This window comes from Hypanus sabinus, unplaced genomic scaffold (genome assembly GCF_030144855.1).
Source record: "Hypanus sabinus isolate sHypSab1 unplaced genomic scaffold, sHypSab1.hap1 scaffold_272, whole genome shotgun sequence".
Taxonomy (NCBI): Eukaryota; Metazoa; Chordata; class Chondrichthyes; order Myliobatiformes; family Dasyatidae; genus Hypanus; species Hypanus sabinus.
Genome location: NW_026780853.1, coordinates 486946 through 505079, shown reverse-complemented (window position 1 = coordinate 505079; position 18134 = coordinate 486946). Strand labels below are relative to the sequence as shown.

General features: G+C 50.1%; 1 protein-coding gene across 2 annotated transcripts in view; it reads left to right on the top strand.

The window, feature by feature from the left end:
- Positions 1-18134, top strand: part of LOC132388155 (uncharacterized) — a 306739-nt gene that overhangs the window by 16204 nt on the left and 272401 nt on the right. For both annotated transcript variants that reach the window (XM_059960505.1, XM_059960503.1), the window contains one exon: positions 3838-3887. In XM_059960505.1, coding sequence (XP_059816488.1) covers positions 3839-3887 — 49 coding nt within the window. In that variant the 5' untranslated portion in view covers position 3838. The remainder of the gene's footprint in view (positions 1-3837; positions 3888-18134) is intronic.

Sequence of the window (18134 nt, the reverse complement as noted above, 5' to 3'; positions counted from 1 at the left end):
GATAAATAAAAAGGATGCACATATCAGGTATAGGCAGTTAGGATCAAATGAGGTGTTTGAGAAATATAATAAATCAGGATGGATAAAAGAAGAAGCAACACACAAGATGCTGGAGGAACTCAGCAGGTCAGGCAGCATCTATGGAAATGAGTACACAGTCAAGGTTTCAGGCCGAGATCTTTCTGCAGGACTGAGAGGGGAGGGGGAAGACACCAGAATAAAAAGTTGGGGAGGGGAAGGAGGCTGGCTGTAAGGTGACAGGTGGGTGGGAAAGGTCAAGGGCTGGAGAAGAAGGAATCTGACAGGAAGGGAGAGTGGAAATGGGAGAAAGGGAAGGGGGCATCAGAAGGAAGCAATAGATAGGTACAAAATCAGAGTGGGGAATCGAGGAAAGGGGGAGGAGTTTATCGGAAGGAAAAATCGATATTCATGCCATCGGGTTGGAGGCTACCCAGACGGATATAAGGTGATGCTTCTACACCCTGAGATCGGCCTTGTCTTAGCACGAGGAGGCCATAGACTGACAGGTTGGAATTAAAATGTTGGGTCACCAGGAAGTCCCACTTATGGTGGGTGGCGTCAGGTTTCACCAATGTAGAAGAGGCTGCATCAGGAACACCAGACACTATAGACGACCCCGGCAGATTTGCAGGTGAAGTGTTGCCTCACCTGGACAGATTGTTTGGGGCCCTGAATGGAGGTGAAGGAGGAGGTATATGAACATGTAGTTCTTAGGCCGCTTGCAGGGATAAGTGCTGGGCAGGACAAATGGACAAGGGAATTGTGGAGGGAGTGATCCCTGTAGAAAGCAGAGAGGAGTTGGGAGGTGAAGATATGTTTAGTGGTGGAATCCCTTTGGAGGTGGTGGAAGCTGCAGAGGATGATGTGGGGGCTGATGGTATGGTTAGCAAGTTCAAGAGGAACTCTGTCATTCAAGGTGGCGGGTAGATAGGGCGAGCGAGATTGTATGGGAATTAGAGGAGATACTGGTGAGGGCAGCGTCAATAGTGGAGGGAGGGAAACCACATTCTTTGAAGAAGGAGGCCAATTCTGATGTCCTATGGTGGAGACAAGGGAACTGAGAAAAATGAAAAACATTTTTACAGGACATAGGGCAGGGAGAGGTATTGTCAAATCGGTAGACTTATAAAAGGTGTCAGTTGACAGTTTGTTTCCAGGGGTGGAGACAGAGAGATCGAGAAAGGAAGAGGAGGTGCAGAGATGAACAAGTGAATTTAAAAACATAAGAAATAGGAGCAGGAGTCGGCCATCTGGCCTGTCGAGCCTGCTCTGTCATTCAATAAGATCATGGCTGATCTGGCCATGGACTCGTCTCCACCTACCTGCCTTTTCCCCATCACCCTTAATTCCCCTACCATGCAGAAATCTATCCAACCTTGTCTGAAATATATTTACTGAGGCAGCCTCCACTGCTTCATTGGGCAGAGAACTCCACGGATAAGGGCAGGGTGGAAGTTATAGGCAACGTTGATGAAATCGAAGAGCTCAGCATGGGTGCATGAAGAAGCACCAGTGCAGTGGTCAATGAGCAGAGGAATAGTTGGGGAGGATAACCAGGGAAGGCTTTGAACATAGACTGTTCTATGTAGCCAACAACAGAGGCAGACATAGCTGGGGCCCACACAGGTGCAACATGGCTACCCTTTGCATTGTGAAATGTATTGTGCATCGTGAAAATGAGGCAGTCAGGGCCAGGGAATTGAAAGTTACTGAGAGCCGATGTAGGTGGGAAGGGATTGAACCAAGGGGGGGTATCGGGGTATGAGGTCATGAGTTCAGTGGGGCAGGAGCAGACAGAGAAAATAGACCTACCCGACAGTCTGATTTGCGGATCTTGGGTAGGAGGTAGAAATGAACAGGGGTAAGGGAACTATGAGATTTGTGGCAGTGGATGGGAGTTCTCCAGAGCTGAGGATACGAGTGTGCTCTGAGACAAGGTGAAGGACAATTCCAAGGCTTCCACAGATGTACTTAGGGCAACAATATAACGAAGGGCAAAATTGGTCCTTTTGAAGATCAGCGTGGTCATTTGTGCATGGAGCTGAAAGAGATGGGGCAGATCCTAAAATTTTTTTTGCATCTGCGTTTACTTTGGAGACAGGCACAGTCTATAGAAATGAGGCAAAAGAGTAGTGAGATTATGGATAATGGAAGACGAACTGCTGACTGCTTTGAGGAAAATTAAATCCCCCGGGCCTGACAAATGTCCCTTTAGACCTTATGGGAGGAAACTGAAGGATCTCTGGCAGAGAAATATAAAATATCTTTAGCCACGAGTGAGGCACTGATAGATCGGAGTATAGCTAACTTTGTTCCATTGCTCAAGCAAGGCTCTAAGAATATTATAAGTCGGTGAGCCTGACATCAGTAGTGGTAAATCATTGGAAGGTATTTTAAGAAACAGAGTATGTAAGTACTTGGATAGACATTGCTTGACTGGAGATAGTCAACGTGGCTTTTTGCATGGTAGGTCATGTCTGGTCCAGAAGGTTCAGAATGAAGTAGTCAATTGGATTAGCTTAGCGGGAGAAGCCAGAGAATGGGATGTAGTATATGGTTGTCATTCTGACTGGAGGCCTGTGATGAGTGGTGTACTGCAGAGATCTGGGTCTGTTGTTCAGCATAGAAATCACTAATATAGATGATAATGTGGTAAACTGGATCAGCAAATATGCAGATGGCACCGAAACTCGGGGCATAGTGGACAGTGAGGGAGACTATCAAAGATTGACCAGCGAAAAAAAAAAGACTGAAAATGGCAGTGGAATTTATTGCAAGCAAGTTAGGTAGAACTAGATGTCATTGATTGAGGGCGAAGGATGAAATATTTGAAGGGAATCTGTGGAGTTATTTCTTCGTTCAGAAGGTGGTGTCGACGTGTGAAGGTGGGAAGGTGGGACCACTTCCACAGGATCTGGGTCAGTCGGTGGGTGGCTCACCACCCCTCTCCCTGCTCCTGGTTTCGCCTATCACCTTGTGTTTCTTCCTCCCTTCCCCACATTTTCTTACTCTGACTTTTCATCTTTATTTCTCCAGTGCTGATGAAGGGTCTCGGCTGTTTACTCTTTTCCATCGATGCTGTGTTGCCTGCTGAGTTCCTCCAGCATCTTGTGCATGTTGCACGTTACCTGCTTTGCATATTTTCCGTCACACACCTAGTGCCATCATCAAGCCCTCCCACCAGTCGCTCAGGAAACCAACTTATAAGGTAGTCAGTGAGCTGTCGCCGAGTCTAACACCACTCACCAACTGAGCTGGTTAGTGTGGAAGTGGTCCCATCATCCCACCTCCCTCTATCTCATACGTTGACACCTCGCCCCAGGACTTGGTAAGCCAGTGATCATTTCTGAGCCCTGATCAAACTCAGAATTTTGTTCCTTGTTTTAACGTGTGTGTGTGTGTGTGTGTGAGAGGGAGAAGGATCATGTACATGGAAAGCAAGCAGTAATGAAATGGTCTTCATTAAGTAAATGAAAGAAAATGGAGCTTCCCTCTTTTCCTTCCCAACTCATCCCTCCCTAAATGTCTATACTCACACAGAGAGGAGAGGTAGAAGACCTCGCCTCTGTTAGTAGCATTGCAGTGAGGGAGAGGGGGAGATCTCACCTGTCTGCAGGGTCCCAGAGAGAGAGTGGGGAGGGGGAATCACACCTCTGTAAGGTTTCAGTGAAGGTCTAAAAAGTATTAGTAAGAGAGATGTGTCTCAGCCACCATGGGGGTGATCGTTTTGGTCCTCAGCTCCTGTCCAGGTTTGAAACTTGTGCTGACCCTCAGTGACTCAGTTCCCTCTGATTTTATTTTCTCTTTGATTTTCAGAATGTCACCAGGCAAAATGAGGGTTCTGCTTCTGATTCTGGGTTCCCTGGGTGAGTAATTTCCATATAACAATTACAGCACGGAAACAGGGCATCTCGGCCCTTCTGGTCCGTGCCGATACAGGTCAACTGCGTGCTGTATGGAGAAAGGGGATGTACTTATTGTTATTTGTGCAGAGGAGCAGTGCCAACGTGTCTGTCAGTACACTTTACAGGGGTTAACTGTGTGCAGTGAGGTGGATTTTATTATTTTTGCAGAGGGTGTGATGGCATTGGGTTCACTGATACAGGTAACTACCGATACCCTCACTATAGGAAGGTTATACTGCATCAGCCTACTCTTCAAAGACTAGTTTATTTCCCTGTCCAGACTCTGTGGTGAGGTCTAGCTGCCAATACCTACTACTTGTGGCAGAAGGTCCCTCTCCCCCCCCCCCGCACCACCAAGGAGGAAATACTTCCAGCTAACGAAGTAGTTTACACACAGTTTATTTTATTTTTAATGGTGCACATTTATATTTAGAGAAATAGTGCTTAACACACATTTAGCACCCGCAGAGGATTTCTGATTTATAAAAGATTTTCAAATTTCAAAATATTTACAAAGGATTTCCAAACATGTGCACAATTCTTATGAACTAAAAGAAGATACCAACGAGTAGCAGGTGAGTGAGTTGTCTATCACAGGAATCGAAGATCGAGGAATAAATTTGAGTTCTTTCTGTCATTCTCCTTTGCATTCCTAACAGCCTGCACTGCTTTCTAACATTTATCCTGTTCTTGTGCTAGTTGACGTTAACTGCATGTGATAGTTTTTCAGATACATTTGCTGGGACAAGTTAATTCACACAGGTGGTCTAAAGGTTTCTGGGAACAAAGATGCCAGACACCCAAAAAAAGACTGACTGTTGTGAAGACTGACTCTATGAGTAGACAAATATCCAAAGATTGATTGATCATACTCGTTGTTTGATGTACTAAATGATAAAATAAACCCGGTCTGGATTCTTCCTTGATCTTTATCACAGCGATGCAAATAACTTAGTTGCTGTTGCTTGGTTTTATACTAATGAATATAATGCCATTGTTTTACATTTATTGAACATGGACCGACAAGGTCTCGCTGTTTACTTGTTCACAACAAGAAGCCGAACACGGGATATTGATTAGAAGTTTAACTTTGTGGCAGACAACTCTGGCCCTTTGGAAAGATCTAAGTGCTGTGTTAGAAAGCAGGGGGCAATACCAAAATGTCTGTTCAGTGCTTTTTCCAAAGGGGGTGAACTATATGCTTTGACAGTAAGAGGAAGTAGGTTTTATTATTGTTGCAGAGGGGCAGTGTTAATAGGTGTGTTCAGTCCCACTTGAGGTTGGGGGAAAAGCACTGAAGGGATCTCAGGAACTATATGCTTTGACAGTAAGAGGAAGTAGGTTTTATTATTGTTGCAGAGGGGCAGTGCTAATAGGTGTGTTCAGTCCCACTTGAGGTTGGGGGAAAAGCACTGAAGGGATCTCAGGAACATTTGTTTGGTCGTTATGTGTCATGTTGTATGATGTGGGCAACCGTGATCTTTCCATGACCATGATTACTCTCGGCAAGCTTTTCTACAGAACTGGTTTGCCATTGCCGTCTTCTGGTGTCCGCAGCCATTATCAATACTTTTCAGAGATTGTCTGCCTGGCTTCTGAGGTCACATAACCAGAGTTTGTGATATGCACCTCTGCCCCTACGACCATCCACCACCTGCTTCATTGGCTTCATATGACCCCGGTTAGGGTGGGGAGGGAGCTAAGCAGGTGCTACATCTTGCCTGAAGGTGACCTGCAGGCGAGTGGAGGGAGGGAGTGCCTTACATCTCCTTTGGTAGGGATGTATCTCCACCCCGCCACCTGCTGGAGATATTATCAAACAAAATTTGGCACCCAAGACACACAAGGTATTAGAGCTGGTAATCTAACACTTGTCTGGGCGTCTGGTGTGATAAAACAACACGAGGGAGTGGAGGGAGATAGGGAGGCAGAGAGGTTACAGCAGAGAATTTCAGGCTTGAAGGCTGAGGAAGAAGACACAGGTTAAAATGAAGAGAAAACACTCTGAGAAGGTGGAGTTAGTCTATGTTTGGAGGCGATCACAGTGTTGAGATGTAAAATAAAGTTTGACTCTCTTTCAGCTGAATAATTAGTTATCCAGGTAATTGATCACAGGATGATGGGTGAAGGTAATCGGGGACAGTTTTATGCATGGACTGGAGTTTGTGGTGGGGGGGTGCGGGGTGCGCATTGGTGGGCGATGGGGAATCATGCCTGAGGTGACGACAGCACCGTTGAGAATAGCGGTGGGAGATGTACTGAGGCAGGGTCGGTGTTGGGTGACATCATGGTCATGCAGAGGTGTGGCTGGAACCGCAGCAGGCCCACCAGCGGCTGGGTCAGGCGAAGGAAGGAGCCAGGGAAAGGAGGTGTCAGTGTTCCTGGACACGGTTCGAGAGTGACTTGTGCTGTTGAGGGGATGAAGGAAATCTAATAGGCCATACTCAAACAGGGCTATTTCATTTAAACTATTCCATATATGTGTACTGCGTATGTTAATCAAAATGGCTTCTTTGTTAAAAGTAAAACTGCTTCTTTGTTATGCTAACTGGTGAGAGAGTGTTGTCTGGCAGAGCTTTCTCAGAAGCTTCTCGCAGCCTGTTTAGGTTTAGAATTGCTGATAACAGGGATTGTATTCATTTGTTAACCAGTGGGGTTGGATGTTATTTTTTTCTTGTGGGTATGGGCGCTGGGATTTTGCGGTCTTTTCGAGAGTCAGGAAGAAGACGCCGAAGAAGGTGGACGTGCGCTGCACTGCTCGGTCGACCACTTCGGGTGGTCCCAGGTGCGAGGACGTGGAGGTCAGAGGAAGGTGACGAGGGGTCGAATGGTTCGATGGTTGAGTTCCAACGATGCGCACTAAACTGACTGAACTTTGATAAGTTGGCACCTTTTATTTTATTTTCTTTTTCTTCATATATACTGTATCACCAGGAATCACTTAGTTCTAGTAAAGTCCTTAAAGTATATTCTATAACTGTATCAGGTGTGAACTTGATATTGTGTGTGCGATGCTGCGTTAACTTGTTTTCCACAACATCTGCATACATGGGAGGCGGGGTTAGTGAGTGGCTGGAATTTTCCTCCCGAGACATATACCAGCCCGTCGCTTAAGCGTTACATATAATTTTAATTGTCCATTGCACTTAAAGTGTGTGAGTTTGCAGTGCATTCATTACTGCATTTTTACTTTCACCCTGAGAGGTGAGGAAGTTTCGACTATTTCAAGATACAGCATGGTAACAGGCCCTCATGGCCCAAAGAGCCTGCACTGCCCAATTATATCCACGTGACCAAGTAACCTACTAACCTATATGTCCTTAGGGTCTTGGAGAAAACCAGAGCACTCGGGAGACTCGTGGGGCCATGGGGCGAACATAGAGGCTCCTTCTAGAAAGTGGCAGAATTCAACCTGATTTCAGTGCTGTAATAGTAATGCCAACAGCTGTGCTACTGCGTCACTGTCTTTAGAATGCACTGTCCTCAGTTTTCTCAAATATACTAGCATTACAGAGATACAGTATTACAGATAAGTTGGATGATGGAGCTGAAATTAGTGTCCCTGCTTCACAGTTCCAGAGATAGAGTGGATGTGGAGAGGATGTTTCTTGTTAGGGGGAGTCTAGGACCAGAGTGGTGTCTCTCAGAACAGAGATGAGGGGGAATTTCTTTAGCCAGAGGGTGGTAAATCTGCGTAATTCGTTAGCACAGAGGCTGTGGAGAGTCACTTTCCTGATCCCACTGTGTCCGAGGGACCCTCACTCACATTACCCCTCATTCCCACAGTCTGTGTTGGGTCTCTATCACTATCCCACTGTGTCCGAGAGACCCTCACTCACATTTACCCTCGTTCCCACTGTCTGTGTAGGGTCTCTGTCACTATCCCACTGTGTACGAGGGACGCTCACTCACATTACCCCTCATTCCCACACTGTGTATGGTCTCTATCCTTATCACACTGTGTCCGAGGGAATCTCACACTCATTACCCCTCATTCCCACACTCGGTGCAGGGTCTCTATCCCTATGACCCTGTGTCCAAGGGACCCTCACTCACATTATCCCTCATTCCCAGTCTGTGTAGGGTCTCTTTCCCTATCCCACTGTGTCCGAGGGACCCTCACACTCATTTACCCTCATTCCCACAGTCTGTGTACGGTCTCTTTCCCTATCCCACTGGGTCCGAGAGACCTTCACACACATTAACCCTCATTCCCAGTCTCGGTGTAGGGTCTGTATCCCTATCCCACTGTGTCCGAGGGGGCTGTCACACTCATTTACCCTCATCCTAACTGTTCGTGTAGGGTCTCTAGTCCTATCACACTGAGATTGAGGGTCCCTCACGCACATTACTCCTGATTCCCGCACTCTGTTTAGGGTCTCTTTCCCTATCCCACTATGTCCAAGGGACCATCACTCGGTGGAGGGTCTCTAACCCTATCCCACTGTGTCTGAGGGACGCTCACATTCAATTACCCTCATTCCCACACTGTGTAGGGTCTCTATCCCTATCCCACTGGGTCCGAGAGACCCTCACTCACATTACCCCTCATTCCCACAGTCAGTGTAGGGTCGCTATTCCTATCCCACTGTGTCCGAGGGACCCTCACACACATTACCCCTCATTCCCACATGGTGTTGGGTCTCTATCCCTAACCCACTGTGTCCAAGGGACCCTCACACACATTACCCCTCATTCCCACACTCTGGGTAGGGTCTGTATCCCTATCCCACTATGTCCGAGGAACCCTCACACACATTAGCCCTCATTCCCACAGTCAGTGTAGGGTCACTATTCCTATCCCACTGTGTCCGAGGGACCCTCAGATACATTTACCCTCATTCCCACACTGTGTAGGGTCTCTATCCCTATCCCCCTGTGTCCGAGGGACCCTCATATACATAACCGCTGATTCCCACACTGTGTAGGGTCTGGGTCTCTATCCCTATTCCACTGAGTCCGAGTGACCCTCACTCACATTACCCCTGATTCCCACATTTGCTGTTGGGTCTCTATCCGTATCCGACTGTGTCCGAGGAACCCTCACACTCATTTACCCTCGTTCCCACAGTCTGTGCAGGGTCTCTATCCCTATCCCACTGTTTCCGAGGGACCCTCACATTCATTTACCCTCATTCCCACACTGTGTAGGGTTTCTATCCTTATCCCCCTGTGGCCGAGGTACCCTCATACACGTTACCCCTCATTCCCACACTCTGTGTAGGTTCTGGGTACCTATCCCTATTCCCCTGTGTCCGAGGGACCCTCACACACGTTACACCTCATTCACACACTCTGTGTAGAGTCTGGGTCTCTATCCCTATTCCCCTGTGTCCGAGGTACCCTCATACACGTTACACCTCATTCCCACACTGTGTAGGGTTTCTATCCCTATCCCCCTGTGGCCGAGGTACCCTCATACACGTTACCCCTCATTCCCACACTCTGTGTAGGTTCTGGGTACCTATCCCTATTCCCCTGTGTCCGAGGGACCCTCACACACGTTACACCTCATTCACACACTCTGTGTAGAGTCTGGGTCTCTATCCCTATTCCCCTGTGTCCGAGGTACCCTCATACACGTTACACCTCATTCCCACACTGTGTAGGGTTTCTATGCCTATCACACTGTGTCCGAGGGACCCTCACACACATTACCCCTCATTCCCACACTCTGTGTAGGGTCTATATCCCTATCCTACTATGTCTGAAGTATCCTCACGAACTTTACCCCTCATTCCCACACTCGGTGTAGGGTCACTTTCCGTATCCCACAGTGCCCGAGTGACACTCACTCACGTTACCCCTCATTCCCACACTTGGTGTAGGGTCTCTATCCCAATCCCACTGTGTCTGAGGAACCCTCACATTCATTTACCCTCATTCCCACACTGTGTAGGGTTTCTATCCATATCGCCCTGTGTCCGAGGGACCCTCATACACTTTACCCCTCATTCCCACGCTCTGTGTTGTGTCTGGGTCTCTATCCCTATCCCCCTGTGTCCGAGGGACCCTCATACACTTTACCCCTCATTCCCACACTCTGTGCAGGGTCTGGTTCTCTATCCCTCTTCCTCTGGTCCGAGGTTCCCTCATACACGTTACACCTCATTCCCACACTGTGTCGGGTCTCTATCCCTATCACACTGTGTCCGAGGGACCCTCACATTCATTACCCCTCATTCCCATACTCTGGGTAGGGGCTCTATCCCTATGCCCCTGTGTCCAACGAATCCTCACTCACATTACCCCTCATTCCCATACTCTGGGTAGGGGCTCTATCCCTATCCCCATGTCCAACGAATCCTCACTCACATTACCCGTCATTCCCAGACTCAGTGCAGGGTCTGTATCCCTATCCCACTGTGTCCGAGTGACCCTCACTCACGTTACCCCTCATTGCACACATGGTGTAGGGTCTCTATCCCTATCCCACTATGTCCGAGGGACCCTCACACTCATTTACCCTCATTCCACACTCAGTGTAGGGTCTCTAACCCTATCCCACTGTGTCCGAGGGACCCTCTCACATGTCCCCTCATTCGCACAGTCTGTGTCAGGTCTCTATCCCTATCCCACTGTGTCGAGGGACCCTCACATTCATTTACCCTCATTCCCACACTGTGTAGGGTTTCTATCCCTATCCCCCTGTGTCCGAGGGACCCTCATACACATTACCCCTCATTCCCACACTCTGTGTAGGATCTGGGTCTCTACCCCTTTCCCGCTGTGTCCGAGGGACCCTCATACACTTTACCCATTCCCACACTCTGTGTAGGGTCTGGGTCTCTATCCCTCTTCCCCTGTGTCCGAGGTTCCCTCATACACGTTACACCTCATTCCCACACTGTGTCGGGTCTCTATCCCTATGCCACTGTGTCCGAGGGACCCTCACTCACTTTACCCCTCAATCCCAGACTCAGTGTAGGGTCTGTATCCCTATCCCGCAGTGTCCGATGACCCTCATTCACGTTACACCTCATTCCCACACTTGGTGTCGGGTCTCTTTCCCTATCCCGCTGTGTCCGAGGAACCCTCACATATATTTACCCTCATTCCACACTCGGTGTAGGGTCTCTATCCCCATCCCACTGTGTCCGAGGGACCCTCACTCACATTACCCCTCAATCCCACACTCAGTGTAGGGTCTGTATCCCTATCCCACTGTCTCTGAGGGACCCTCACACACATTACCCCTCATTCCAATAGTCTGTGTAGGGTCTGAATCCCTATTCCACTGTGTCCGAGGGACCCTCACACTCATATACTCTCATTCCACACTGTGTAGGGTTTCTATCCCTATCCCCCTGTGTCCGAGGGACCCTCATACACGTTACCCCTCATTCCCACACTCTGTGTAGGATCTGGGTCTCTACCCCTTTCCCCCTGTGTCCGAGGAACCCTCATACACTTTACCCCTCATTCTCACACTCTGTGTAGGGTCTGGGTCTCTATCCCTCTTCCTCTGGTCCGAGGTTCCCTCATACACGTTACACCTCATTCACACACTGTGTCGGGTCTCTATCCGTATCACACTGTGTCCGAGGGACCCTCACACACATTACCCCTCATACCCACAGTCTCTGTAGGGTCTCTATCACTATCCCATTGTGTCCGAGGGACCCTCACGTTCATTTACCCTCTTTCCCACAGTCTGTGTTGGGTCTCTATCCCTATCCTACTGTGTTGAGGGACCCTCACATTCTTTTACCCTCATTCCCACTCTGTGTAGGGTTTCTATCCATATCCCCCTGTGTCTGAGGGACCCTCATACACTTTACCCCTCATTCCCACACTCCGTGTAGCGTCTGGGTCTCTATCCCTATCCCCCTGTGTCCGAGGGACCCTCATAGACTTTACCACTCATTCCCACGCTCTGTGTAGGGTCTGGGTCACTATCCCTATCCCCCTGTGTCTGAGGGACCCTCATACACTTTACCCCTCATTCCCACACTCTGTGCAGGGTCTGGTTCTCTATCCCTCTTCCTCTGGTCCGAGGGTACCTCATACACGTTACATCTCATTCCCACACTGTGTCGGGTCTCTATCCCTATCACATTGTGTCCGAGGGACCCTCGCGCTCATTACCCCTCATTCCCACACTCTGGGCAGGGTCTCTATCCCTATGCCCCTGTGTCCGAGGGACCCTCACTCACTTTACCCCTCATTCCCAGACTCAGTGTAGGGTCTGTATCCCTATCCCGCAGTATCCGAGTGACCCACACTCACGTTACACCTCATTCCCACACTTGGTGTTGGGTCTCTATCCCTATCCCGCTGTGTCCGAGGAACCCTCACACATATTTACCCTCATTCCACACTCGGTGTAGGGTCTCTATCCCTTTCTCACTGTGTCCGAGGGACCCTCACTCACATTACACCTCATTCCCACACTTGGTGTTGGGTCTCTATCCCTATCCCACTATGTCTGAGCTATCCTCATGCACATTACCTCTCATTCCCACACTCGGTGTAGGGTCTCTATCCCTATCCCACTGTGTCTGAGGGACGCTCACATTCAATTACCCTCATTCCCACACTGTGTAGGGTCTCTATCCCTATCCCACTGGGTCCGAGAGACCCTCACTCACATTACCCCTCATTCCCACAGTCAGTGTAGGGTCGCTATTCCTATCCCACTGTGTCCGAGGGACCCTCACACACATTACCCCTCATTCCCACATGGTGTTGGGTCTCTATCCCTAACCCACTGTGTCCAAGGGACCCTCACACACATTACCCCTCATTCCCACACTCTGGGTAGGGTCTGTATCCCTATCCCACTATGTCCGAGGAACCCTCACACACATTAGCCCTCATTCCGATATTCTGTGTCGAGTCTCTATCCCTACCCCACTGTGTCCAAGGGACCCTCACACACATTACCCCTCATTCCCACAGTCAGTGTAGGGTCACTATTCCTATCCCACTGTGTCGAGGGACCCTCAGATACATTTACCCTCATTCCCACACTGTGTAGGGTCTCTATCCCTATCCCCCTATGTCCGAGGGACCCTCATATACGTAACCGCTGATTCCCACACTGTGTAGGGTCTGGGTCTCTATCCCTATTCCACTGTGTCCGAGTGACCCTCACTCACATTACCCCTGATTCCCACATTTGCTGTTGGGTCTCTATCCGTATCCGACTGTGTCCGAGGAACCCTCACACTCATTTACCCTCGTTCCCACAGTCTGTGCAGGGTCTCTATCCCTATCCCACTGTTTCCGAGGGACCCTCACATTCATTTACCCTCATTCCCACACTGTGTAGGGTTTCTATCCCTATCCCCCTGTGGCCGAGGTACCCTCATACACGTTACCCCTCATTCCCACACTCTGTGTAGGTTCTGGGTACCTATCCCTATTCCCCTGTGTCCGAGGGACCCTCACACACGTTACACCTCATTCACACACTCTGTGTAGAGTCTGGGTCTCTATCCCTATTCCCCTGTGTCCGAGGTACCCTCATACACGTTACACCTCATTCCCACACTGTGTAGGGTTTCTATGCCTATCACACTGTGTCCGAGGGACCCTCACACACATTACCCCTCATTCCCACACTCTGTGTAGGGTCTATATCCCTATCCTACTATGTCTGAAGTATCCTCACGAACTTTACCCCTCATTCCCACACTCAGTGTAGGGTCACTTTCCGTATCCCACAGTGCCCGAGTGACACTCACTCACGTTACCCCTCATTCCCACACTTGGTGTAGGGTCTCTATCCCAATCCCACTGTGTCTGAGGAACCCTCACATTCATTTACCCTCATTCCCACACTGTGTAGGGTTTCTATCCATATCCCCCTGTGTCTGAGGGACCCTCATACACTTTACCCCTCATTCCCACGCTCTGTGTAGGGTCTGGGTCACTATCCCTATCCCCCTGTGTCCGAGGGACCCTCATACACTTTACCCCTCATTCCCACACTCTGTGCAGGGTCTGGTTCTCTATCCCTCTTCCTCTGGTCCGAGGGTACCTCATACACGTTACACCTCATTCCCACACTGTGTTGGGTCTCTATCCCTATCACACTGTGTCCGAGGGACCCTCACATTCATTACCCCTCATTCCCATACTCTGGGTAGGGGCTCTATCCCTATGCCCCTGTGTCCGGGGGACCCTCACTCACTTTACCCCTCATTCCCAGACTCAGTGTAGGGTCTGTATCCCTATCCCACTGTGTCCGAGGGACCCTCTCACATGTCCCCTCATTCGCACAGTCTGTGTCAGGTCTCTATCCCTATCCCACTGTGTCGAGGGACCCTCACATTCATTTACCCTCATTCCCACACTGTGTAGGGTTTCTATCCCTATCCCCCTGTGTCCGAGGGACCCTCATACACATTACCCCTCATTCCCACACTCTGTGTAGGATCTGGGTCTCTATCCCTATCCCCCTGTGTCCGAGGGACCCTCACACACGTTACACCTCATTCCCACACTCTGTGTAGGATCTGGGTCTCTACCCCTTTCCCGCTGTGTCCGAGGGACCCTCATACACTTTACCCATTCCCACACTCTGTGTAGGGTCTGGGTCTCTATCCCTCTTCCCCTGTGTCCGAGGTTCCCTCATACACGTTACACCTCATTCCCACACTGTGTCGGGTCTCTATCCCTATGCCACTGTGTCCGAGGGACCCTCACTCACTTTACCCCTCATTCCCAGACTCAGTGTAGGGTCTGTATCCCTATCCCGCAGTGTCCGATGACCCTCATTCACGTTACACCTCATTCCCACACTTGGTGTCGGGTCTCTTTCCCTATCCCGCTGTGTCCGAGGAACCCTCACATATATTTACCCTCATTCCACACTCGGTGTAGGGTCTCTATCCCTATCCCGCTGTGTCCGAGGAACCCTCACATATATTTACCCTCATTCCACACTCAGGGCAGGGTCTCTATCCCCATCCCACTGTGTCCGAGGGACCCTCACTCACATTACCCCTCAATCCCACACTCAGTGTAGGGTCTGTATCCCTATCCCACTGTGTCCGAGGGACCCTCACTCACATTACCCCTCAATCCCACACTCAGTGTAGGGTCTGTATCCCTATCCCACTGTCTCTAAGGGACCCTCACACACATTACCCCTCATTCCAATAGTCTGTGTAGGGTCTGAATCCCTATTCCACTGTGTCCGAGGGACCCTCACACTCATATACTCTCATTCCACACTCGGTGTAGGGTCTCTATCCCCATCCCACCGTTTCCGAGGGATCCTCACATTCATTTACCCTCATTCCCACACTGTGTAGGGTTTCTATCCCTATCCCCCTGTGTCCGAGGGACCCTCATACACGTTACCCCTCATTCCCACAGTCTCTGTAGGGTCTGGGTCTCTACCCCTTTCCCCCTGTGTCCGAGGAACCCTCATACACGTTACCCCTCATTCCCACAGTCTCTGTAGGGTCTGGGTCACTATCCCTATCCCCCTGTGTCCGAGGAACCCTCATACACTTTACACCTCATTCTCACACTCTGTGTAGGGTCTGGTTCTCTATCCCTCTTCCTCTGGTCCGAGGTTCCCTCATACACGTTACACCTCATTCACACACTGTGTCGGGTCTGTATCCGTATCACACTGTGTCCGAGGGACCCTCACACACATTACCCCTCATACCCACAGTCTCTGTAGGGTCTCTATCACTATCCCATTGTGTCCGAGGGACCCTCACGTTCATTTACCCTCTTTCCCACAGTCTGTGTTGGGTCTCTATCCCTATCCTACTGTGTTGAGGGACCCTCACATTCTTTTACCCTCATTCCCACTCTGTGTAGGGTTTCTATCCATATCCCCCTGTGTCTGAGGGACCCTCATACACTTTACCCCTCATTCCCACACTCCGTGTAGCGTCTGGGTCTCTATCCCTATCCCCCTGTGTCCGAGGGACCCTCATACACTTTACCCCTCATTCCCACACTCTGTGCAGGGTCTGGTTCTCTACCCCTCTTCCTCTGTGTCCGAGGGTTCCTCATACACGTTACACCTCATTCCCACACTGTGTCGGGTCTCTATCCCTATCACACTGTGTCCGAGGGACCCTCGCGCTCATTACCCCTCATTCCCACACTCTGTGTAGGGTCTCTATCCCTATGCCCCTGTGTCCGAGGGACCCTCACTCACTTTACCCCTCATTCCCAGACTCAGTGTAGGGTCTGTATCCCTATCCCGCAGTGTCCGAGTGACCCACACTCACGTTACACCTCATTCCCACACTTGGTGTTGGGTCTCTATCCCTATCCCGCTGTGTCCAAGGGACCCTCACACACATTACCTCTCATTCCCACAGTCTGTGTAGGGTCTGTATCCCTATCCCACTGTGTCCAAGGGACCCTCACACACATTACCCCTCATTCCCACAGTCAGTGTAGCGTCACTATCCCTATCCTACTGTGTCCGAGGGACCCTCACTCACATTACCCCTCATTCCCACAGTCTGTGTCGGGACTCTATCCCTATCCCACTGTGTCCGAGGGACCCTCACACACATTACCCCTCATTCCCACATGGTGTTGGGTCTCTATCCCTAACCCACTATGTCCGAGGAACCCTCACACACATTAGCCCTCATTCCGATATTCTGTGTCGAGTCTCTATCCCTACCCCACTGTGTCCAAGGGACCCTCACACACGTTACCTCTCATTCCCACAGTCTGTGTAGGGTCTGTATCCCTATCCCACTATGTCTGAGCTATCCTCATGCACATTACCTCTCATTCCCACTCTCGGTGTAGGGTCTCTATCCCTATCCCACTGTGTCTGAGGGACGCTCACATTCAATTACCCTCATTCCCACACTGTGTAGGGTCTCTATCCCTATCCCACTGGGTCCGAGAGACCCTCACTCACATTACCCCTCATTCCCACAGTCAGTGTAGGGTCGCTATTCCTATCCCACTGTGTCCGAGGGACCCTCACACACATTACCCCTCATTCCCACATGGTGTTGGGTCTCTATCCCTAACCCACTGTCGAAGGGACCCTCACACACATTACCCCTCATTCCCACACTCTGGGTAGGGTCTGTATCCCTATCCCACTATGTCCGAGGAACCCTCACACACATTAGCCCTCATTCCGATATTCTGTGTCGAGTCTCTATCCCTACCCCACTGTGTCCAAGGGACCCTCACACACATTACCCCTCATTCCCACAGTCAGTGTAGGGTCACTATTCCTATCCCACTGTGTCTGAGGGACCCTCAGATACATTTACCCTCATTCCCAAACTGTGTAGGGTCTCTATCCCTATCCCCCTGTGTCCGAGGGACCCTCATATACGTAACCGCTGATTCCCACACTGTGTAGGGTCTGGGTCTCTATCCCTATTCCACTGTGTCCGAGTGACCCTCACTCACATTACCCCTGATTCCCACATTTGCTGTTGGGTCTCTATCCGTATCCGACTGTGTCCGAGGAACCCTCACACTCATTTACCCTCGTTCCCACAGTCTGTGCAGGGTCTCTATCCCTATCCCACTGTTTCCGAGGGACCCTCACATTCATTTACCCTCATTCCCACACTGTGTAGGGTTTCTATCCCTATCCCCCTGTGGCCGAGGTACCCTCATACACGTTACCCCTCATTCCCACACTCTGTGTAGGTTCTGGGTACCTATCCCTATTCCCCTGTGTCCGAGGGACCCTCACACACGTTACACCTCATTCACACACTCTGGGTAGAGTCTGGGTCTCTATCCCTATTCCCCTGTGTCCGAGGTACCCTCATACACGTTACACCTCATTCCCACACTGTGTAGGGTTTCTATGCCTATCACACTGTGTCCGAGGGACCCTCACACACATTACCCCTCATTCCCACACTCTGTGTAGGGTCTATATCCCTATCCTACTATGTCTGAAGTATCCTCACGAACTTTACCCCTCATTCCCACACTCGGTGTAGGGTCACTTTCCGTATCCCACAGTGCCCGAGTGACACTCACTCACGTTACCCCTCATTCCCACACTTGGTGTAGGGTCTCTATCCCAATCCCACTGTGTCTGAGGAACCCTCACATTCATTTACCCTCATTCCCACACTGTGTAGGGTTTCTATCCATATCGCCCTGTGTCCGAGGGACCCTCATACACTTTACCCCTCATTCCCACGCTCTGTGTAGGGTCTGGGTCTCTATCCCTATCCCCCTGTGTCCGAGGGACCCTCATACACTTTACCCCTCATTCCCACACTGTGT